Here is a 23,274-nt window from a genome sequence, read left to right as displayed (position 1 = left end):
ATGGAACGGCTGAAGGAAACACAATAGTGAAAGCGAGGATAGGGCTGCTTAAGAAATGTTAGGAAGGAAGAAAATATCAACGAAGGATCAGTGGATAACTCAGGAGATGCTAGACCTGATTGATGAACGACGAAAATACAAGAATGCTAGAAATGAAGAGGGGTAGAAAAGAATACGGGGGATTAAAGAATGAAGTGGATAGAAAGTGCGAATTAGCTATGGAAGAGTGGCTGAAGGAGAAGTGCAAGTATGTCGAAGGTTGTATGGTCCTAGAGGAGGTAGATGCTGCACACAGGAATATCAAGGAAAGCTCTGGAGACAGAAAATCTATGTGTATGAATATGAAGAGCTCAGATGGAAAGCCACTTCTAGGGAAAGAAGACAAAGCCGAAAGATAGCAGGAACATATCCAACAGTTGTAACAATGTAAAGTTATAGATAACTTGGTTCTGGAACAAGAAGAGGCTGTCGATGCTGATGAAATAGGAGACTCAATTTTGAGGTCAGAGTTTGACAGAGCTGTGAGCGACCTAATTAGGAACAAGGCATCTGGAATTGATGACATTCCCTCTGAATTACTGACTGCCTTAGGGAAAACCAGCATGGCAAGTTTATTCCGTTTAGTGTGTAGGGTGTGTGAGACAGGGAAGTCCCATCCGATTTTCGGAAGAATGTTGTTTTACCTACTGTATTCCCAAGAAAGCCGGTGCTGACAAGTGTGAAAATGACCACACCATATATCATGCCTGCAACATTTTAACACGTACCGGTATTATTTACCGAAGAATGGAAAAAAAAGTAGAAGCTGAATTGGGAGAAGATCAATTTGGCTTCAGAAGAAATTTAGGAACACTTGAAGCAATCCTGACTTTACGTCTGATCTTAGAGGATCGAATCAAGATGGACAAGCCCACGTACATTGCATTCATAGATCTAGAAAAGGCATTCGATAATGTTGATTGGACCAAGCAATTTAAGATTCTGAAGGTGATTGAGATCAGATACCGAGAACGAAGAATTATCTACAATCTGTGTAGAAATCAGTTTGCAGTGATAAGAATCGAGGGCTATGAAAAGAAGCAACAATCCAGAAAATAGTGAGGCAAGGCTGCAGTTTGTCCCCCCTCCTTTTCAATGTTTACATAGAACAGGCAGTAAAGGAAATCAACGAGGACTTTGGAAAGGGAGTCACAATCCAAGGAGAGGAAATCAGAACCTTAAGATTTGCCGATGATATTGTTGTTTTATCTGAGACTGCAGAAGATCCCGAGAAGCAGCTGGATGGTATGGACGAAGTGTTGGGTATGGAGTACAAAGTGAAAATAAATAAGTCCAAAACAAAAGTAATGGAGTGCAGTCGAATGAATGCAGGTGATGCAGGAAATATGATTAGGAAAAGCAGTCTTAAAGGAAGTAGATACATATTGTTACTTGGGTAGTAAAATAACTAACGATGGCAGAAGTAAGGAGCACATAAAATGCAGACTACCACAAGCAAGGAAGGGCTTTCTTAAGGAAATAAATTTGCTCACTTCAAACATTGATATAGGAATTAGAAAGATGTTTTTGAAGACTTTCGTGTGGAGCGTGGCATTGTATGGAAGGGAAACATGGACGATTACTAGCTCAGAAAGAATGAGAATAGAAGCTTTTGAAATGTGGTGTTACAGAAGAATGCTGAAGGTGAGATGGATAGATCGAATCACGAATGAAGAGATAATGAATCGAACTGAGATCGAGATGGCTAAATTTGATGAGAAGAAGAGATAGGATCATAGGCCACATCTTAAAACACTCATGATTTGTTCAGTTTGTTTTTGAAAGAAGTGTAGGTGGTAAGAACAGTAGGGGTAGACCAAGGTGTGAATATGACAAGCAGATTAGGGCAGACGTAGGATGCAATAGTTGTGTAGAAATGAAAAGATTAGCACAGGATAGGTTGGCATGGAGAGCTGCATGAGACCGGTCTATGGACTGATGACTCAAACACAAACACAGGGTTGTTGGAAATATATAATCCTACCATCCGATATGAAATATTGAAACTGCTATAAGCAACTTTTAATCAATGGCTAGTTGGATCCTGACATTTTCGGCATAATTAATAGTTTATTACTACACTCAGTTTCAAGGCTGTCCCACTAGGTTCACTGGCAATCTTGCGATATCTCGCAATGTGGTTCGTATTCTATATAGTGTATTCGGCAATTCTTTGTCGGTTAGCAACAATCTGTCCATCACAACGAGCCCGATATCGGCGCTCCCTGCGGAAACAAGTTGATACAGGGCAGCCATGTTAACGGTTGTCAAAACAAAGCGAGTTGGCGCGAGAACATGTGTTGAGATGACAGGGAAATTGTGCATGGCAATTTATTTTCGTAAGTTTTCGTAAGTTTTGAAGAAGTGAAAAGATAAACTCTCGCTTTCAAGAATGCCAGCCGTATGCTCAGTGTACGGTTGTACTAATCGGAGTAATAAAACCAAGGATATATCGCATTTTAAATAAGTATTACTGAATGATATCCGAGATCACGTTTGTAATTTCTGTTTGTAATTAAATCAATTTTAATGCTTACACAGTGGAAGTACTGATAGCCACGGAAATTATTTATCGGATTATATTTCAGACTTCCTTTAAAGAAAAAGGGATTGACAGAACAATGGGTTGTGAGGACGAAAATATATAAATAGTATTCCAAAAAATGCAGTCGATTATGCTCTGTACATTTCGAAGAAAAATACATGTATGAAACAAATGACCAACGGCGGTTACTGGCAAATGCCGTTCTAACAACACCTCCTAGATATATAAGGCCTCACAACTGTTCTGGGAATATACTGTGACGTCAAAATCGGGAGGCAAGCTTGAACCTTTTCAGTAATAACACAGCAATGAGTTTGGCCATGTAACGCTGAAATTAGAAGAGTTTTAATTCGTTTAATGGTGCCAGTTGTTAATACCGTTGTACGTAATGGTACTGATGTGTTGCGTACTCAACTTTAAGGAGAATTCCGGCAGTGATAACGAAGTGCATGCATTAAGTTTACGAAAGACGAGGTTATGCGGCAGATATGTTTACGTGCAATTCCAAGACAAGACTACAGATTTACTAATAACTCAATGGTGAGTAACTATTATTATTACATTCTCACACAATCATAATGAGTATAGGCCTATGACGTATTTAAATACACGCAACAGCTGGTGATATGTAGGCATATTTACTCTTCAATGATATAAGGTTGTGTTAGATCACAATCATGGGATACATTATTTCAACGGTATTATTATTATTATTATTATTATTATTATTATTATTATTATTATTATTATTATTATTATTATTATTATACGCATTAAAACATACCACCTACAGGAGCTGCTGGTGTAGGCCGATTCACTCTGTAAATGCACGAATTTCGCTCACGGTGATACATTATTTTACAGGTATGCCACAGACATTTCAAAGTCGGTGATATTTTATGGGAAGTAACTGGTACTGATCCTGCCAGAATGTGACTATAAATATGATGGGCAGTTGGAAATGATATAAGCCACTGCTGTCTCTGACAATCATGGTCTTGGAAGAGGAGTAGTTAAAAGAACCAGGCAAAAATGTAGAATAGAAAGGAGCAATAAACAGAGCCATTGAAGATAGTACATATCTATACACAGAATTTCAACACAGCTGAAAAGTACAATAAACACGTTACCTGATGGTTGATGTACTGTGATGAAGGGAACGTAATTTTTCTGTACGTCGATACATCAAGGCAACCATACTGCATGGCAAATGTTATCATCTTATAAGACATGGCCTTTGTTCTAAACGGGTTTTATTAAAGTAAAAATATTTCTAATGTATATGTGGACAAAATTACTAATACAAATGCGGTATATTCTTTAGTTACAAAACATCATAGCTGCATCACAAGGAATGAGTGTAACAATGTGTAGAAAGATTCAATAAATAAGTTAATTCTAGTCCTAGTTGGTGAATTGAACACCGAGGATGATGTCCCCACAGTTAATTTAATAGTCGCAGTTAAAACATTTCTTAGTTCATAAAGGAGTATGTGCATGATTTTCTTGTTATTTGTTCAACCTTCTGTCTGATATCTCCTCATGTTTACAAATTTATGGCCGACCCCGTGGTGAAGGGATATAATGCCTGCCTCTTACCCGGAGGTCCCGGTTCTATTCCAGGCCAAGTCAGGGATTTTTACCTAGATTTGAGGGCTGGTTTGAGGTCCACTCAGCCTGCGTGTTTACATTTGCGAGCTATCTGACGGTGAGATAGCGGCCCAGGTCTAGAAAGCCAAGAATAACGGCTGAAAGGATTCGTCCTGTGGAACCCAAGACACCTCGTAATCTGCAGGCCTTCGGGCTGAGCAGGGCCAAGGCCAAGCCCTTTAGGGCTGTTGCGCCGTGCGATTTTTACAAATTTATGAGACATAGTAGCAATTTAATGTTGCCACAATATGTCAATACTTTTAAAAGAGTAGGCTCCAGTCCGAATGGTAGTCCAATATTAGGTTAGAAACTTACATACTTTCTGGAATACATAAAGGTTTCGAACAGAATGACAAATTAGTAACATCGATAGTAGGTGAAATTCTCATTAAACCATACATGAACTTCAAGAGAAGAAACATTGTAGGTTCATGTGCAAATACTGCCAGTGATGCTACGTCAGCTTAGATGTTAGGCCTATGCTAATATTATACGTGCTAGTTTTCTTTTAAGATCATGTAATGCCTATTTAAATTGAAATATGTTTGTAACATTCTGTTGTGATGTTAGCAATTCGGCCTAAGTGAGTTAACATTGCAAAATGCTGTCGTGTTTTACAACTGTCTGCTGTTTATCTTTAATGGCAGAGTCAGTAAAATACGGTAATAACGACAGTATAATTCAATATCCTTCAAATTTGAAACGCTATTTGTTAGTAAATAAATTATTCCATTGGCAAAAAGTATTAAATTCATGTATGTGTTTAACTATGTTCCGCGTTTCTCTGCATTGCCATCGCCTCCGTAGCGTGACGTCACTACGGTGTTGTTAGGCCTTATTATCTAGGAGGTGTTGGTTCTAACCCTTTCCATTTTCCTTGACATTTACAAACAAAAAAACTGAGCGCCTACCGCCAAGGAAACGTAACCACGGAAAGTCGCTTATTTTGGTCAAATGTACACCAAGCATGGTAAATACAGCATTTTACTGCTATTTGTGAAATTTATGCAGCCTTTATTGTAGATGTCAGTTGCATTGGTATTTAAAACTAGGCTACACTTCATAATGGACAACTTTCAAGGCTAGCTTTCAGTAATCCCAGTATGATATGGTAATCGGAAAAAATGATATGCCCCCTATATTGTAATAAATAATTACATAAAATAATTATAGTGGTACAGTACTCATGAACCGCCTCTGCGGTGTAGTGATTAGTGTGTGTAGCCTTTAGCTGCCACCCCCGGAGGCCTGGGTTCGATTCCCGGCTCTGCCACGAAATTTGAAAAGTGGTACGAAGGCTGGAACGGGCTCCACTCAGCTTCGGGAGGTCAACTGAGTAGAGGTGGATTCGACTCCCACCTCAGCCGTCCTCGAAATGTTTTTCTGTGGTCTACCACTTTTCCTCCAGCAAAATGCCGGGATGGTACCTAACTCAAGTCCACGGCCGCTTCCTTGGCTCTTCCTTTGTCTGTCCCCTCCAAACATACCATCCTCCACAAGGCCCCTGTTCAGTATAGCAGGTGCGGCCGGCTGGACGAGTTAGTGGTCGTCCTCCCAGTTATATCCCCCGACCCAAAGTCCCACTCTCCAGGGCACTGTGTAAGTGGAATCCCTCGCTGAGTCCGAGGAAAAAACCAACCCCGGAGGATGAACGGATGAATAAATAAATAAATAAATAAATAAATAAATAAATAAATAAATAAATAAATAAATAAATAAGGACAGAACTCATGGGGAAGCAATACCTTTTCTTGCTAGTTGCTTTACGTCGCACCGACACAGATAGGTCTTATGGCGACGACGGGACAGGAAAGGGCTAGGAGTGGGAAGGAAGCGGCCGTGGCCTTAATTAAGGTACAGCCCCAGCATTTGCCTGGTGTGAAAATGGGAAACCACGGAAAACCATTTTCAGGGCTGCCGACAGTGGGGTTCGAACCTACTATCTCCCGAATACTGGGTACTGGCCGCACTTAGGTGACTGCACCTATCGAGCTCGGTGGCAATACCTTTTAATATATGATCAGTATGAGATTATAAACTATTGTAGATCCCTTTCATTTTAAGGATTTCTGTCATAAATATTTATGCCCACGGCTTTTCATTGTACTTTACGCTTAGCCACAATAACCAAACAGGGTAACGCTCTTGTTCCGAGTTCGTGGCCTCTTCGTATGTCAAAGTGCAAAGATTTCGAACAATCAGCTGATTGTGATGTTGGCCTCGTGCCGCAATGAGATAAAGTGGCGATGATTTTTAATGCTTTAAAGCTTTCGGCTAACGGTCTTTAATTCAGCCCAAGTGATTCTAAAATGCGTATTTTCTACACTTCTCTCCATTCAAGAGCAATACTCCCTTGCTTGTGTGACAACAGGAAACATGGCGGATGTTCGTTCTATTAGCTTCACCCAAGCAGCGCTTCCGCCTCTCTATGTTATTCTAGCTCGTTGGCCCATCAAATTCGATCCAATCTGGGTGCGGCTTTGTGATAAAATGAATTACATAAAATTACTCATCATAATTTTTTAATGGAAGTGCAGGCTAGAGCAAAAGAAATGACTATTCATCATAATAAAACTACCTATCTGATTTTGTTCAAACAACTTCCTAAACACCCTGAGAATTAATAAGATGAAACTGCGAAATTTTCAGTTAATTCGGTCTTGTAGTTTTTGAGTCAATTGATCTCAAATATACTAATATCCTCTTTTATTTATAGTATGGATTTTAGGAAATTTTGTTTTTGATTTTTGGTGATCCTGCGTTTGTGCCATGTGTTTCTTCCTTGAAAAATACGTTCGTCTATTTGTATTTATTCTTAGATTCGTTCATTTCTCTGTCGTCGTTTTCCTGCGCTGTTGTGAAGAGAAGGTATGTTATTTGATTAGTTAATTTAATTGCATCCTATGTATCTGTAGTTTTGTGTTATATTTCCGACAATATTATTCTTTATGAATTATCTTCAGCCTTCCATATTATCCCCATGGTTACACCTTTTTTATTTGAGGTATTGGCGTTCGCCACGTGTGTAGGTGCATGTTCCAGGCAGTATTGTTATGTGCAAGGTATGTCGATAACACAGTTAATTCAACTTGTTATTTGCAGTTGCGATGACGAATTCTAAAGGTTATCGGCGCGGAACGAGAGACTTGTTCTCTCGTAAATTCCGCAGACATGGCACAATTCCTCTGTCAACTTACATGAAAGTCTATAAAGTTGGCGATATCGTTGATATAAAGGTAAGTTATCGTATGTTTAATGGAAATGTCGTAAGATTCTCCGTTATTGTCTTAATCATATGGCATGCATATCACCGCGTGATTTTGTCCTTTCTGCAGGGTAATGGTGCTGTTCAGAAGGGAATGCCATACAAGTTTTATCATGGCAAGACTGGACGTGTGTACAATGTGACTCCTCATGCTCTGGGTGTCATTGTCAACAAGAGACTTCGTGGAAAGATCATTCCCAAGAGGTACAGGCCTATTTTATTTTTTGCTGTTTACTGGCCAGCTGATATTTTAGAATTCAGGATGTCAAATGCACTATTGCTGGCGACTTTTCCAAGGCTACTGAGAGGGTAAATAATGGGAGACGACGAAAATGAGGGCAATTAGCCTGGGTGTGAGCTTGCATCCAGAAGATAGTGGGTTCGAATCCCACTGTCGGCAGCCCTGAAGGTGGTTTTCCATGGTTTCCCATTTTCACACGAGGCAAATGCTGGGGCTGTACCTTCATTAAGGCCATGGCTGCTTCCATCTCCTAGGCTTTTCCTATACCATCGTCGCAATAAGACCTGTCTCTGTCGGTGTGATGTAAAGCCACTAGGAAAAAAAACTATGGGTGGTGTGAATGAATCTTAGTGTGCTCGTGTTCTAAATCCAGTCACAGTGGTGGTTGGACTGACAAATGCATGTAATATGATTTACAGAACTGTGCCTCAAGATACCTCTCCAGAAAAATAGCAAGTGCATACACATTCAATATCCAACTCTTCAGCATGAAAGTGGTGGTGGTGGTGATTATTGTTTTAAGAGGAAGTACAACTAGGCAACCATCCCCTTTCCTCAGCATCAAATAGGCTAAGAACCATTTTAAGCCTGTGATACGATGTCCTAGTGTGTTCGTGAATCGTGGGCATTGGCTGAGTGACTTAGTTGCTCTAGAAGTTGATGTGAACGTATTCAGACTTTCCGTCTGTATGTCAAGGCGGCTAAGGTCCCTAAACAGGGTGCCGCTTCCGTACCCGGTGTGCAGATTTAGGGATGATAAAAATCATATAAGATTGATGTGCAACGATACCTTAAGTAGCAGAAAGGAGAGATCCTTCCTTCATGCTTGCCAGAAACCCACCATCCCGCCCCCAAAAGTATTCTTATATAGAAGAATTAAAACTGAGACTGTGTAAATGAGATGATAGCGACCATGTGCTGTGTTCCTATTGGCCGGCTAATGTTCGCGAAGAGTTCCTATTCGCCGGACAAGCTTTCTAATGTCTCCGACAGAGCTCGCATCGTGTGCATGTACAGGGCTGCCATATTCGCTAAAAGTAAGAGAGCCATAAATTCCGAACTCGCTGAAACCTATCTTTGCAAATCCAGGCCCTTCGAGAGGCTCTTAACTATGGCCGCGGCGCATACTGCCCGCACGGCAAGAAAAAAATGTGATTTAGCTCTGGTCTTGTCACTAAGAATGCGTAAGTTGGCAAGCCTCCCGAGTGTTACGTGACGTCGCCCGTTTCAGGCCATGTTGGATGTCTAACCTCACTTTTGCACACCGGGTACGGAAGTTTTACCCTAAACAGTTTTTGGTGCATTATCACTGGGATATGTGCAAGTAACATTTTTTGTTTCATGCTCAGTGTTTTTTAATAAGCCTTTAATCTATGGGAGTTAATACAGTCCCACTTATGTTTGACAGGTTAGGGGTTCCTTGGAATCTGCTTGGCAAATATAAATTTGACTGGATATTATTAACATTAGTGGAACTTACAGAGAAAAATAGACTACCCAGTCCGGTGGGCGAAAGTGAGGATAGAGATCCAACGTTGCGCTCGGATGACGCTACGTAACACTCGGCAGGGTTGCCAGCTTACGCATTCTTAGTGGCAGCTATTGGCCTAGATAGGTTAGGTCCAGGTAGTTACAGGACCATTGGGCAGGTGTGCAAGCCTAAAGGCTGGTTTACACGGGCAGAGTAGAGTATATGGTAGAGCTACTAGTAGAGATGGGCACTATCGACTGATAACTATCAAACTAGGCGATAGTTTAAACTATCGTAACAGTCGACTGAATTCAGTCGCATTCCCGTCACGGATCTCCTACGTTTTGCTCTCCAGTCAGCACTACTAAACAAGTCGACTGAATTCAGTCGCACTCCCGTCACAGCGAATGGAACTATCGGTTTATGGTCACTTCGGATATGTAATTTATAATATGTTAATGTAGGTACCTACTTAATATGGCGATTTTCTCGTGTCGTTTATGTGCTCTTTATTTCGTTGCATATTTGTTTATATTAATTACGTTATTCATTTATAAGGCATAATAATAATTTAGAAAATACAGTAGTACGATAGTGTGTTTGGCTATTCTCATATATATCTTGATTGTGTACTAGCCTACAGCAACAAGTTTTACATATTATTGTTAGCATTGTTCAGGAATAGAGCCTCATTGTCGTCTTTCTACGTTTCACTGTCCATTTAGCACCAAGAAAGGCCATTCGTATGATGTTGGTTCGTATTAAGGGCATCTCTATATTTGTTAGCCCCGTGTACGGACGAGTGCGTAAACCGGATTTTAATCTGCGCAACTGTGAATTCCTCGATAGTGTGATTATATAATCCGGGATTGGGGTATGTGCCCAAGGTACAGTACTATTGTGGCATTTGCCAGGAATGAATGTAGAAACCCCCATGGAAAACTGGTATCCTCTGTCCGTGAATGGAATACGGAACTCGGATATCCAGGTGGTGCAGCTTCTTATTCCTAATGTGGAGCGGAGTGGACTTATCGGCTGTGAACGTGGGTCCCTTTGAATAAATTTGTAAGTCACTCAATATAACTTTTTTTTTCTAATGGGTGTCTATACAAGTGATTTCTAATTATTGGTAAATTGCGTTAAATTGAGTCGAATTCGTAAAAGTATGACTCTCCACTTTTGATACGGAGAGTTTCGACTGGAAACATTCAAATGTTTTTCATGGAATGACTACTTGCGTGATATGAATACTTTCATTCGACTGTTCAGTCTTCTCAACAGGAAGTAATGAATACTTTTGTTCAACTGAAAACATTCGACTATTCAGTCGACAGTTTGAAGGGACTATCGCCCGAGTAGTCGGTAGTGGTTTTCAGTCGATAGTGCCCATCTCTAGCTACTAGCATCTTGTAATCAACTGGGATACTGGCAGGTAGAGTAGAGTGGGTTTCCGCTGTGGTAAAGTAACTGCCACTCTCGTTCCCCCTCCACCGGAGCCGAGCTCCAAAAGCTGGTGGAGAAGGCAGAGGACGCTCTATTTTTCATTTGGAGCGTCTTTCGACTACGTAATTTGCATGTGTGTACGGACGGTATTTCTTGAAATGGAGTAAATTGAGTATATGTGCGTTTTGTTTGGTGGCAGTATGAAGTGTACGGAAGAAGAAACTTGCAAATTTGTAGAACTTCGGGGTGAAAAAGAATATCTATGGAACATAAACATTATTTACACAAACAAGAATATGAGATGGGCGGTGGAAGAGGACTTGGTTAGGAAAATGGGTAAATAGGGTTTTGGTATAATAGAACTGAAACACAAAATTATAATTTAAAAAATACGATGTATCTACAACCACGAACTGATGAAAATTCCTAAATCCAAAAAGTCTGGAGGTGGTACAGCAGACATTTACACTCCCTGTAGTATATAAGTGGTTTAGGACAACGGATGCCATGATAGAAGATGCAAGGAGTAAAAGTGAAACTTTCTGTATGCTTCTTTATCCTCTGTCGCAAGTTCTCTCAGAATTAGTGCTGATATCCCGAGTGTATCTTTCCTACTACTCATTTCCTTCTTTCCTTATTTGCTGCTTCTAACGCTTCACTAACCTCTTGCAATAATATATTTGCGAATGTTTCTTAACACTTCCTTATGCTCCTGGACATGGTGCTACTACTCTACTCTATGACTCCACTCCTGTGTGAACGATAGGAGTGTCAACTTTACCAGGCACAGAGGTGCCAACTATTACGGATTGTCCGTAATTATTATGGATTTCACCTCACGATTACGGAGTTAAGGTCAAAGGGGAAATTATCACGAAAAAATAATTTTCAACGGAAACAAAAGAAAAGGAAAAATGTAGAGTCCTTTCGAGCCTTTCTCCTAAATCGTCTTTATTTCAATGCTTGTGAGTTGGCAACGATACTTATTCAATCGTGACTTCCTTTTGCTACCCATAAGCGTTGTTAAATTCATTGTGAATGAAGGAGCTCAGGCGCTGCTCTTCTCCACTACAAATCCTTCAGTAATGTTGTATTTGCTGTGTTAAGTGTACCTGACAGTTGACAGAAAGATTGAGAAAAAAGTGAGGCCTACATTAAGCACATCTGCACTGGTATCGCTTATCGTTCAGAAAACAAAAACCTCACCACAGTCGGAAGGATGCTTCAAGAAAAACTACACTGAAAAGCAGCTGCTACGTGAAAAACAAGCTACAAGGAATGTTTTACCACAGAACCAACAGGTTGCGTGCAAATGTTATTGTGTAATATGATATACTTTTGGATAGATTGCTAGAGGGAAGGGCAAAAGGGGTGTCATTATCAAGAAGGAAGGAGTATGCTTTGGACTTGACTCAAAATTTTTCTCGGGGGCAGAGGGCGATTACTGATAATCCACTTCAAAGTTGGCACCTTTGCAGACAATGGTAGAGTAGAGTAACGTAGCTACTCTACTATATATTCTACTCGTCTCGCTACTCTACCTGTGTAAGGGCCGGGGGTGTTTTTTTTTTTTTTACGTCGCACCGACACAGATAGGTCTTATGGAGACGATGGGATAGGAAAGGCCTGGGAGTTGGAAGGAAGCGGCGTGGCCTTAATTGAGGTACAGCCCCAGCATTTACCTGGTTTCAAACCCACTATCTCCCGAATGCAAGCCCACAGCTGCGCGCCCCTAAACGCACAGCCAACTCGCCCAGTCAAGCCGGTATTATAATGAAGGTTTAAACTGTAATTAGAGTTTAAACTGATGTTGAGTCTTACAATGACCGATCTAAGTTAAACTGAGGTGAAAAAGGAAATATACGATCTTGGTATCAGTGACTTGCGAGAAAAGACGACTATCGATAACGTTTTGCAGTGACTTGCAAGAAAAGGTGACTTCATAATGTTTTGTTTCCTTCTTACAGGGAAGATGGCAGGTAAAAACAATAAACATTGTCCTAATTTTATTTGTAAGGAAATGAAATTGCTTGTGCCATTATTGAGTGCAAAAAGACATGCTATGACATGGAAAGAGAAAGAATTAGCCTGGGAGAAACTTGCTGAGTAATTCAATTCTCTTAGTGGCAGCTACAATTTTTTTGATATTCAGATTTGCATCAGGGCAAAAGTTTAGAACAGATTACATTTTCCAGCGCACACATCTAGGCGCGATTGCACTGTCATTTGTTTCTCTCTCGTGGCTCGATCGTGCGGTGGACAGAGCTGCCAACTGTTCGTATAAAGAACTAATCCTAGTGGAGCGGCGCTACTTTTGAATTTACGAATCTCGTGACAAAGCCATTGGCCTGGACCAAGCAAAGGGGGTCTGGGGGCATAAGCCCCCAGGTTAGAAGCCGCGAAGCGGCCCTAGGCCTCTAGTATCCCGCGTGACAAAGCCATTGGTCTGGATCAAGCAAAGGGAGGTTAGAAGCTGTATCACCCAAATATCACTATAAAATTTGTCACAAATGGAACATAATAATTGCTTTTACACATATCAAGTGAAAAATCTGCGGCAAATTAAGAAATAAGTAACTAATCTCATTTTGTTCCATATTGAAGATACAATAAGTAAACTCTTACCTTTTCAATACAAATATATGTTTTTAGTGGTTAAATTCTACATGAATGAAACACACCAGTTAGGGACATGTTTCGCCCTATAGTCCATCTTCGTGGTAAGCGTCTTTCTGGACGACCGGAGGTGTGGCCTGGCCTCGTGTGCGAGGAACTATGGGAGCGTTCGCGCTGGTGGTGGGGGAAGAACTTGAACCTTTCCTCCAGCTGATACAGTCGAGTTCAGGCAGCGGACGTAGCCCTGGGAACTGACTGAAATAGTGTGGAAAGCTTAGGCGCGAAACGTTCCCGGGTCGGGGTGGTCATTATGCAATGGCTCATCGGTGTACATACATCACACTAACTCAAAGGTGTAGGAATTACTTAATATGATAAACTAGTGAAAATAAAATAGTACCGTACATTGTACAAATCGAGTCTTATATTTCGATTGTCGCCTTAAACCTTGTCAATTAACTACACAGGCCTTTGAGCATAACATTCTAAAATTTCAGTTCTATTCCAGTACGGAAATACTTCGTAACTTTCGTCGTAAATGTTGGTGACATCAAGAAATCAGAGGGCCATGCCTAAAAGAATTCGTATCGGATGATGCTTTCGATACAGCTTGAAATAAATCTCAGTGTATAGTAAAAGTGGAGGTCAATATTATGGCACTCTGTAGCCTTTAATTTATTCTTATACATTCTTAATGTACATTCTTACGAATATGAAATCTGTTATATAAAATTAAAAGGTTTGAACCATTTGGCAGAAAATCAGTTGAACATAAGACAGTAACTTGCAACTGGTAATACTGCGAATAAAGGAAGTTCATTTGAAACTGTTCTGTATACCAACGAAAGGCGCATCGGTAAGCGCTATCAGTTCATCAATCGCCCAACGAATAGGAGGAAGTTGTTTCCACTGACAGCCTGGAGATATAATCTACTTAACGTGATTTCTAGTGAAATACGTATAAAAGAGATTAATTAATGCAAATTTGTCGGGAAAATGCAGAGAAGCATTAGTAGAAATACTTAAAGCTACTTTCATAAAAACATTAACAATGTCTACTTTTCTTGTCCATCAGAAGAAATATAATACATAACTCTTGAATAACCTGGTATTGTTATGACTGAGAGAACAGGTCTCGTACAGCAACAGCAGAAACAAAAAACAACGAAAAGAGCAGCAAAATGCTCCCGAACAATAGACAATATAAATCTGTCTCATAAAATCAGAGCAAAAACATTATCGGACTTCTTACGTGTTCTGTGATCACGTTTGTTTAATATTCGGAGTTCAGGGATCTTATTTACAAATTATTCAGAATAATGAATATTGAATTTTCACGACCGCATTGTAATCGAAACAGACTTTCAACGTTTTAGGTCATGTTACGTACATGTAGTACGTGTTGAAGAGATGTTAAGTACAGAACAAAAATGGCCAGCCGGACACCAGTGGGATCCGAACCCACAACCTAGGATGAGGTCGAGATTTTGTTGCCAATTATTGCAGAAGAAAAAAATTATGAATAAAGGTCATTTATTAGCTTTTACGTATGTTTGCACATTCAGGCCAATCTCTGTCATGAGAACAGTGGCCCTTTCGGGACCACATCCCTTTGAGATGCTCTGTTCTATCGCCGCGGCGCATACTGTCCGCATGGCAAGAAAAAAGGTCGTTTAGTAGTTGTAAAATGCAAGAAATACTGTAGCATAGAAAGGGTCCCTAAGTATTGTTGTTCCTCTCGGCGCTCCCTCCCAGCGCTACTAGTATGACTGTCAAACTCGCGTGCGCCACCTAGTGGTGGGTCGTGTTACTAATCCTTGAGGCCCCTTTACTATAGTTTTGCCGAATGGAAGAAATAAAATTTATAATGTAAACATCTTCAGTTCCAGTTCTTCAGCCACATATTGACTGCGTAATCCAGTTTCTTTTTTACGTCCAAAACTGGCCATCTTTCGTGTATAATATTTATTATCTAAATATGTTTGAATACACTTGCTGTCTTAAATTTCTATTTTTATATTCCTGGTGACGTGTGTTGTACATTTCATACTTGGAATGACCCCCTGGGTTTGGGGGACGCAGATGAAGAATACATCCATGGTATCCCCTGGCTGCCGTAAGAGGCAACTAAAAGGGTAACACCCCCGGCCTGTCATAAGAGGCGACTAAAAGGGGCGACCTTGGCATAGACATGGATTGCGGCTTGGTATCATGTGTTGGACCCCTTGTGGATAGGAGGGGCTGAAGACATTCAAAGGTAATCCCTGCCTGTCGCAGAAGGCGGCTAAAAGGGTCATGTGGCCATCGGTCCTTTTTTAGGGTTGGTTGTAGACCGATTCAAAATTTTTGATGTGTGTGCTGCTCGGAGATGGGCCTCTTACGTGTGCGATTACGCTCGAAAGCCCGCTTGTGACCACCCAGGAAACGTGTGGGTGGGAGCACCATATATCTGTGCAGTAGTATCCGCCTGACAACACAGGTCCCCACACAGCCGAATGCCAGAAGGACATACTGTTCATTGTCTTGTATTTTTTTCTCTATATTTATTACTCCTTACACGCTGTGGGGTACATGCTATTGTGGGTGACTGGAGGGAGTCCTTGTGCTCATTGCCTCGGCCATTCCATATTAGGCATCTTCCAACATCGGATCCCGGGCAATACATGCTACGACCAGGTGGGTATTGCCTTGGCTGCTTGGTTCGGCTACAGAGGCCCCTGATCAGAGTGGGTGGCATTCGGGGAGAATGATTTCGAGCATGGTGTCGAAACCACTTCCGCCTGCCTCCTCTGGTCGTTCGCTACCCAAGTCTTCAACATTTGATTCCCTAAGGGGGGGGGCAACTCCTTGGGAACAAGCGCGGCATATTAGTCCCAGCTTCCTTAGGTTCCTGGTTGTTAACCTATCCGATGGGCAAGATTTTGAGTTGGTCAAATCGATCCTTTTCAGTCGACACATCGAAGGTGTATACCGCGAACTTGGTCTTAAGAAAATGGGCAGTGGTGGTTCGCTTCTTAAGACGAGCACTGCGCTCCAAGCAGATGGCTTGCTTTAAACCACTTTGGTGAAATCCCCATCAAAGTGGAAGAGCACAAAACCTTGAATCTGGTTCATCTTCCACCGTGATCTCGTTCTGAACACTGGCAAATTGATGGAAGACATGAAGCACCGTGCCGTGACATACATCCGGCACATCACGCGCAAAGTCTGTGGGGAAGACGCCACGGGTGCGTTCATAGTCTCCTTCGAATTGTCAGTGTTGTCAGAGAAAGTCAAGGTAACAACTGTCATTGCGATGTGTGGTCGTACATCCCGCCTCCTGTGCGATGCTATCAATGCCAGAGATTCGGACACATGGTAGGTTAGGTAGCATCTTGCTGCTCAGGGTGTCTACTGGTACTGGAATTTAATATAAATACTGGAAATGCTGGAATCTTGAACCATATACTGGAATAATGATAAAATATACCGGAAAAAAATATCATTCTTTATAATCTACCCTGGATGTTTGCACTCCAAAAGTCCAGGTAATAAGAATGCTTGTTTAGGTTGGCATTATAACTTAGTGATTTCATTGAAAAGTAATGATGTGATGCCCTCATCGCCCAGCATCTCTCTTGGTGTTGTAGACGGTCACTAACTTCCCCTTATCTACTAATACTGTTTTCAGTTTGTTCCCTTTTCCTCCATTCTTCTTTTTTTTAATACTTCAAATATAATAACAATGTATGCATTATATGCCATCCTTCAAGTAGCCTATAACATGCATATGTCATCCATTGTTATTGATTTATTTGTTTACTTACTACCAAGTTCGATACCTGCAGTCGCTTAAGTGTGGGCAGTATCCAGGAGATAGTGGGTTCAAACCCCACTGTCGGCAGTCCTGAAGATGGTTTTCCATGGTTTCCCATTTTCACACGAGGCAAATGCTGGGGCTGTACCTTAAATAAGGCCACGGCTACTTCCTTCTCACTCTTAGCCCCTTCCTGTCCCGTCGTCGTCCTAAGACCTATCTGTGTCGGTGCAATGTGAAGCAACTTATAAAAAAAAACTTACTTACATTGGTGTTGCACTTATTTTTCAGAGGCAATGAGTAAAATAAGATGACTGGTTGGATAGAACAATAAATTAAGTTTTGATTTGGCTTCATATAGTGGAAAGTGATAACTATAAAGTATTGCTCTTTGTGTAGGACTAGTTTTGATATTAGCCTCATGGGGGTGTCTTCAGTTCAATCTCATGTCAAAGGAAAAAGGCACATCAAAAGAGTAAACGCTTCAAATTCCAACAAAAATCTGTTCCACATGATACCTGTCAAAGAAGCAACTACAGACTGTTCCTATGAATGCTGCTCCATCATCTACAAAGTCTGTTCCAATGAAAGATGAACTTTGTGAAGTGCTAACTTCAGTTGTTAATGATAAGCATACTTGTGTTGTGTCTATAGAGCATCCAGAGTTAAGAAAAGACTACAGGCCTTATGGGCCTGCTGCCTTCCACTGTTGCCATACTCGCTCACTCACCGCGGCTCGGACACTGATTGTGAAATACAGTGATGACATAAAATTATACATTGCTTGGTACAGCTGTTGCAAGACTAATAATAATATAAATGCCAGATTATCTCCAGTCATTAATGAAATTACAGTCATGAAATTTCGTTTTGGCATAACGTTTCTAAGGATAATAGCCCACTGACTGTAACATTCGAAATAGAGTAAGAGTTTGAACATGCAGGGATACGGACAACATGTCCAGAAACCGAAATGATTGTCTTGTTTCTTATATCTGAGAAAGTTTCATGATCGTTGTTGCTTTACGGGAGCGCAGTGCTGAGTCTATTAGCCCCCAGAAACATTTCATTATTAAGGCAAATACTGTGTGGTTACAACACAGGAAGCTGACGGCGAGATATCTCTATCTCGGTGATGTATCCTTCAAGTCATTTCAGATAAATTTACACGTAAGTGACAACAGATGCAAGGACTTCATGTTTATCACAAAATACGATAACTTTAATATTCTTCCGCAACATAAAATACAGAATGCTGAATGACCTATTCGTATGATTTCTTAAAATCAGGTAGTTCGGGGTTGCTGTTTACGGAAGTGAGGATTGTGTTCAGAGTTGGTGGTTCATCTCTAAAATAGAATTCATGAACAGTGCGCCGTATTCCACTTCTGACAAAATCATCGTATTTAATGAGTCTGGAATTACTGCAAATTGACTTTTTCCTTTCCCGCTTCTTGCTGGGAATCTGGAGTGGCCCTTCGCTGGCTTCCTTCCTTATTTTGAAGACGGAAGACCTCGAAATTCCTAAAAACTTGGCGGCTTTATCTACTACCCAGTTTACACTTCGTCCTGGATGCTTTGTTTTCAAATATGAAAATGAATTAAGCACCATTTGCCGTTCCTTTCTCCTGGCAACTTCACTACTTCTCCTTTTCACATGTTCAGCTATAATTTTAATGTATTACTCGCTGATCGATTATATAAAATACTAAACAGACAAAAACAATACAAGATACACACAACCAAAAGCAATGCAATACACGAAAAATGAAACACAATATACTGTATTGATAACAAAACACTATGCGCCCCAGGAAGACGATATACTTCACTCTGCCGAATATCTCCCTTACATAAGCAATCACTGTAATGAGTGACACACACAAAAAGGGAAACATGTCGCACTGACCTCACCAATGTTGATTCGCAGTGGTTAAGCCGAGTTATTACACGTGTTGACTACTGTACACACTTCCGCACTACACGCTGAAACGTGGCGCGCAATGCGTCAAGCATGGCCGGCTGTTCCGTGTACTGAACCGCATATACGATATTTAAAAGGATAAACTCAAAGATATCAAAATGATTTTACGTCTTCTTCAGTATTGTATGGCACAACTAATGCTTGTTTCATAAGAAAAATTATACATTTTGATAGGAATTCATTATAATTTTTATATACATGTAGAACTAAAGTGGGTGACACCAATAGAAGTAAAAGCCCATAAGGCCTGTAGTCTTTTCTTAACGCTGGATGCTCTATAGAAGCACTTTTAACAATTTTATCATAAAGGCTGAAGCTATTACTGCAGACATATTGTGGGCTATTACTCAAGTTGTGAGCCATTCTGCTAGAAGTTTTGGCATTTGTAGTGGTATTTTTAATATCATGTTTCCTGACAACAAAATTGTGAAGTAATTAAAGTTGCACAAGGATAAACTTGGATACCTAGTTACATATGGACAGGGTCCGTACTTCCAAAGAGAATTGACAATCTTGGTTAAAGAGTGTCCTTGCTTTTGTATTTCTTTTGATGAAAATCCACAGCCTGTTTCCAGTCATCCGACCGGTTCAGGAATGGAATGAAGCGCCCATCTAGCTGCAAGGATAAGAATATTGTGCCAGCTGCTGAAGCCTGTTGCACTCCCCTGGGTCAATTATTAATGAATGACATATGAAATATAATGATAGTGGAGAGTGTCGCTGGAATGAAAGATGACAGAGAAAACCGGAGTACCCAGAGAAAAACCTGTATGCTTTATCGAGCACAAATCTCACATGGAGTGATGGGATTTGAACCACTGAACCCAGCGGTGAGAGGCAGGTGCACTGCCACCTGAGCCGCTGAGGCTACTTGTATTACTGGTTAATAGAGCAAACGCCGGAAAAGCCATCCATCTAATTTTTGATCTGATTTTTTATATGCTCTATTGGTGGAAAATAATCTAATTCCCTCCATGGGAACTTAGAATTTCCATTTGGAATTGCTAGGCGGGCATTATTTCTATTGTGGAGTTTTATCTCCCGTATGCAGTTATCAGACTGTGCTTCATAAATAAGCTTCTGATAAGTTCACGTGCATACACCCCAGCGTCAGTGGGTAGGGTCTGACACATCCCACTCTGAAGAGTCTAGTGTCAGACCTAAGACGAAACGCTGGTTAATAGAGCAAACGCCGGAAAAGCCATCCATCTAATTTTTGATCTGATTTTTGATGTGCTCTATTGGTGGAAAATAATCTAATTCCCTCCATGGGAACTTAGAATTTCCATTTGTTTAAATTCTGTCGCTCAGAAGGGTCAAATGGATATGGCTGTTAGATTTTGGGATGGAAACTTAGTTCAAGCAGAATATCTTACATCTGCAATCTTAGGTCGTGCTACTGCTGAGGACCTTCTGATGACATTTTTGCAAAACTTGAAAGTCACTGGTTTGGATGCGAAAAAGATGCTGCAAGTATCAGTGGGCGGGCCAAATGTAAACCTGAAGTTTTGAAAGATCTAAAGAAGTACTTGGGTGATTCACCTTCATATCCTGAGCTGTTGGGTTTTGGTATTTTGCATACTATTCATGGTGCATATAAAACGGCACACAACAACTCTGAATGGATCATTCACAGATTTTTGCACTCTATATCACTACGCCAAGGACTTTCCAAGTGGATGTGCAAATTACAAATGCATAACAGGATCACATCGCTTTCCTTTGAAGTTGATGCTTTTGAGGAAAAACCTCCTACGTCAGAAAACTTTGGAATTATAAAAAAGTTTTTTAAGAAATGAACTGCTCCCCCAGCACAGTTGGAATTAATTTGTTCTGTTTCCCTTGAACTGGAACAGTATCTCTCTAAGTATCAGATTAATGATCTTTTGCCTTATTTACTCTCTGATCTGAGTACTGAGTTCATCAGTTCTATGGAGACTGCAAAAAATTTCTTGTTGATACTGTATTTAGATTTTGTCAAAAGCCCTCTTACTTTCAAGTTTGTTTGAGGTGCCAGCTGCTTCAATCCTGCAATTAGGACCAATTTGTCTATTAGGACCTGCAGGGTAACTGCTGCATTAAGAAGTTCTTGTTGAGACAAAACAATTATCTCCTATGGAAGTGATATTGCAAAACGAAACTACTTAGATTTCTCATCAAAGGAAGAAGTAGTGAAGTATCTCAAGAAGCTTGATCCCAGAACCAATCGATTGGATGATTTTCTTAGCACTGCCTGTTTTCAGCACAATGTTTCAAAAGAACTGATCCACTTCACACAAAATGTACTTGTTTCATTTCATGGCAACACTACTAAGAGATTTTTCAATAAACAAAGAAGATAACATTGCAACCAAAAGAAAGTTAGCAGCAGAAGACATAAAACATATAGAATTGAAGAAACAATGTATTATGCAGAGTACTAATGAAGAGACAGAAAAACTGGAGAAAGAGGTGAAAAGACTGAAAAAATTACATTTGTATGTGTGTGTGTGTGTGTGTGTGTGTGTGTGTCTTTATCTTTTGAGTATAAGCTATAGTGATTGTGAATTGATAATTAAATACATGTGATAATAATTCACAAATTTGTTATGAAATGTATAAACTATATAGCATAGCACACAACTTTTTGTACATTACATATAAAGCATAAAAACTACTGTATATAGAGTAGTATATTTTATGTTTTTTCTGTGATGCATATAAAAGTGATTGATTGTATATACCTTTCTTGTGACTTATTATCTAGAACAAGTTTTTGTGTAGATTAAGGCTGGTACAGAATCTGTTCAAGAACGGTTTACTTCCACAGTGTGTTATATCTGATACTCTATATTTGGATGTGTTAACGACGTGATCCGAACAGCCAAAAGTGCATTGTCACTTTTAAGCAGTGATGTTAGATAAAAAACTTTTCAAATAGGGCCTATATGTGGTGTGTGTGTGTGAAAAGGGCCCTTTACACGCTCAGACATTTACACAGATCTGTCTGTACAGATCGTGTTTGTGCAGACAAGTCGTTGCGTGTAAATGAATCGCCGACCGTAATTTTGGTCTGTACTGCGGTCTGTGTTCGGCCTGTGCAAAGTCTGGCGGAGTTTGAATTAACACAGACCACGCGCAGACAAGTCTGAGCGTGTAAAGCTTATGCAGGCAACGCTGCAGACAGATAGCACAGTCCTTCGTCTGGGAGCGTGTATGTAGTGTTGTACTGTAGCGTAGTGTTTGCTCTCAATACAGAAACAGGTATGAGTGAGTTTACTCAAGATTCGCGTAATTGTACCCGTACTTTTATGATTAAATTCATAGAACTCTATAAATCATTGCAAAGTGTTTGGAAGATCAAGAGCAAAGAATACAGTGTCCGCAATGAAGAAAACGCGGCATATGATGTATTAGTTTCTAAACTAACATTTCCTTATCACAACTTGTCCATCTATTACGATATTAAACATTAAAATTAAGCCTACTAACTATTTACACCCTTGTATTTTAATTAATTAATTAATTAATTGATTGATTCATTCATTTTGTCCTAGATGTTAACAGTGTTATATGATCTAGGACAATATGCAGGCCTATCTTAACACTTCGTGAGTTCAATTAGCGCTTCATGTCACAATCCTGTACCTGATCCAGTTATACTACAATTACAACACACATTGTGAATGACTGCATGAATAGATAAATGAATGAATGATTGCACGATTGAATTGTATTCATACATATTTGCATGACCTAATAGATACCGCTACTGTTCTCTCCCTGTCACGGATAACCACCAGATGAAAAGAGAGCCCTTATTATTGATGGATGAATGAATGAATGAATACACTCAACTTACAGCTATGGAACTCCAGCAGCTGAGGAAGGAACACGCAATCTATTTTACCTAAGCAAAATAATGCCTTTGAATTCTCACCTTTAAATATTCCTCTCTTAGAACGTCATATATAGCACGGCATGTTTCCGGAATGATGTGGCTTAAAGATGGAGACACTATAGCAGAAAATTTAAGGTCCACATAGCTTTTTCCCGTTGCCACAAACCTCAGTGTTACTACAAGTCTTTCTAAAGTGCTTATCGATTCTCTCATTACACTGTCTTCTCTCCTTATATACGGTGTGACATACTGTAACAGCACTAAGAATTTCTCTTCGTCCATTCTCAAGTAGTTAAACCACTCATCTTTTTCCAATTTTAACTCCTTCAAAAGATCAATGTTGG

At 40.2% G+C, this 23,274-nt stretch overlaps 1 protein-coding gene across 1 annotated transcript in view; it reads left to right on the top strand.

The window, feature by feature from the left end:
• The first annotated feature begins 7,023 nt into the window (after window positions 1–7,023).
• Window positions 7,024–23,274, top strand: part of RpL21 (ribosomal protein L21) — a 49,332-nt gene continuing 33,081 nt past the window's right edge. Inside the window, exons 1-3 of the mRNA XM_067143654.2 lie at window positions 7,024–7,102; window positions 7,337–7,470; window positions 7,570–7,703. Of these exons, the coding sequence (XP_066999755.1) occupies window positions 7,342–7,470; window positions 7,570–7,703 (263 nt within the window). The 5' untranslated portion in view covers window positions 7,024–7,102; window positions 7,337–7,341. The remainder of the gene's footprint in view (window positions 7,103–7,336; window positions 7,471–7,569; window positions 7,704–23,274) is intronic.

The sequence above is a fragment of the Anabrus simplex genome, chromosome 3, assembly GCF_040414725.1.
Source record: "Anabrus simplex isolate iqAnaSimp1 chromosome 3, ASM4041472v1, whole genome shotgun sequence".
In the NCBI taxonomy this organism is placed as follows: Eukaryota; Metazoa; Arthropoda; class Insecta; order Orthoptera; family Tettigoniidae; genus Anabrus; species Anabrus simplex.
The sequence above is the reverse complement of the archived record's forward strand: the minus strand, read 5'-3'. Positions and strand labels throughout refer to the sequence as shown.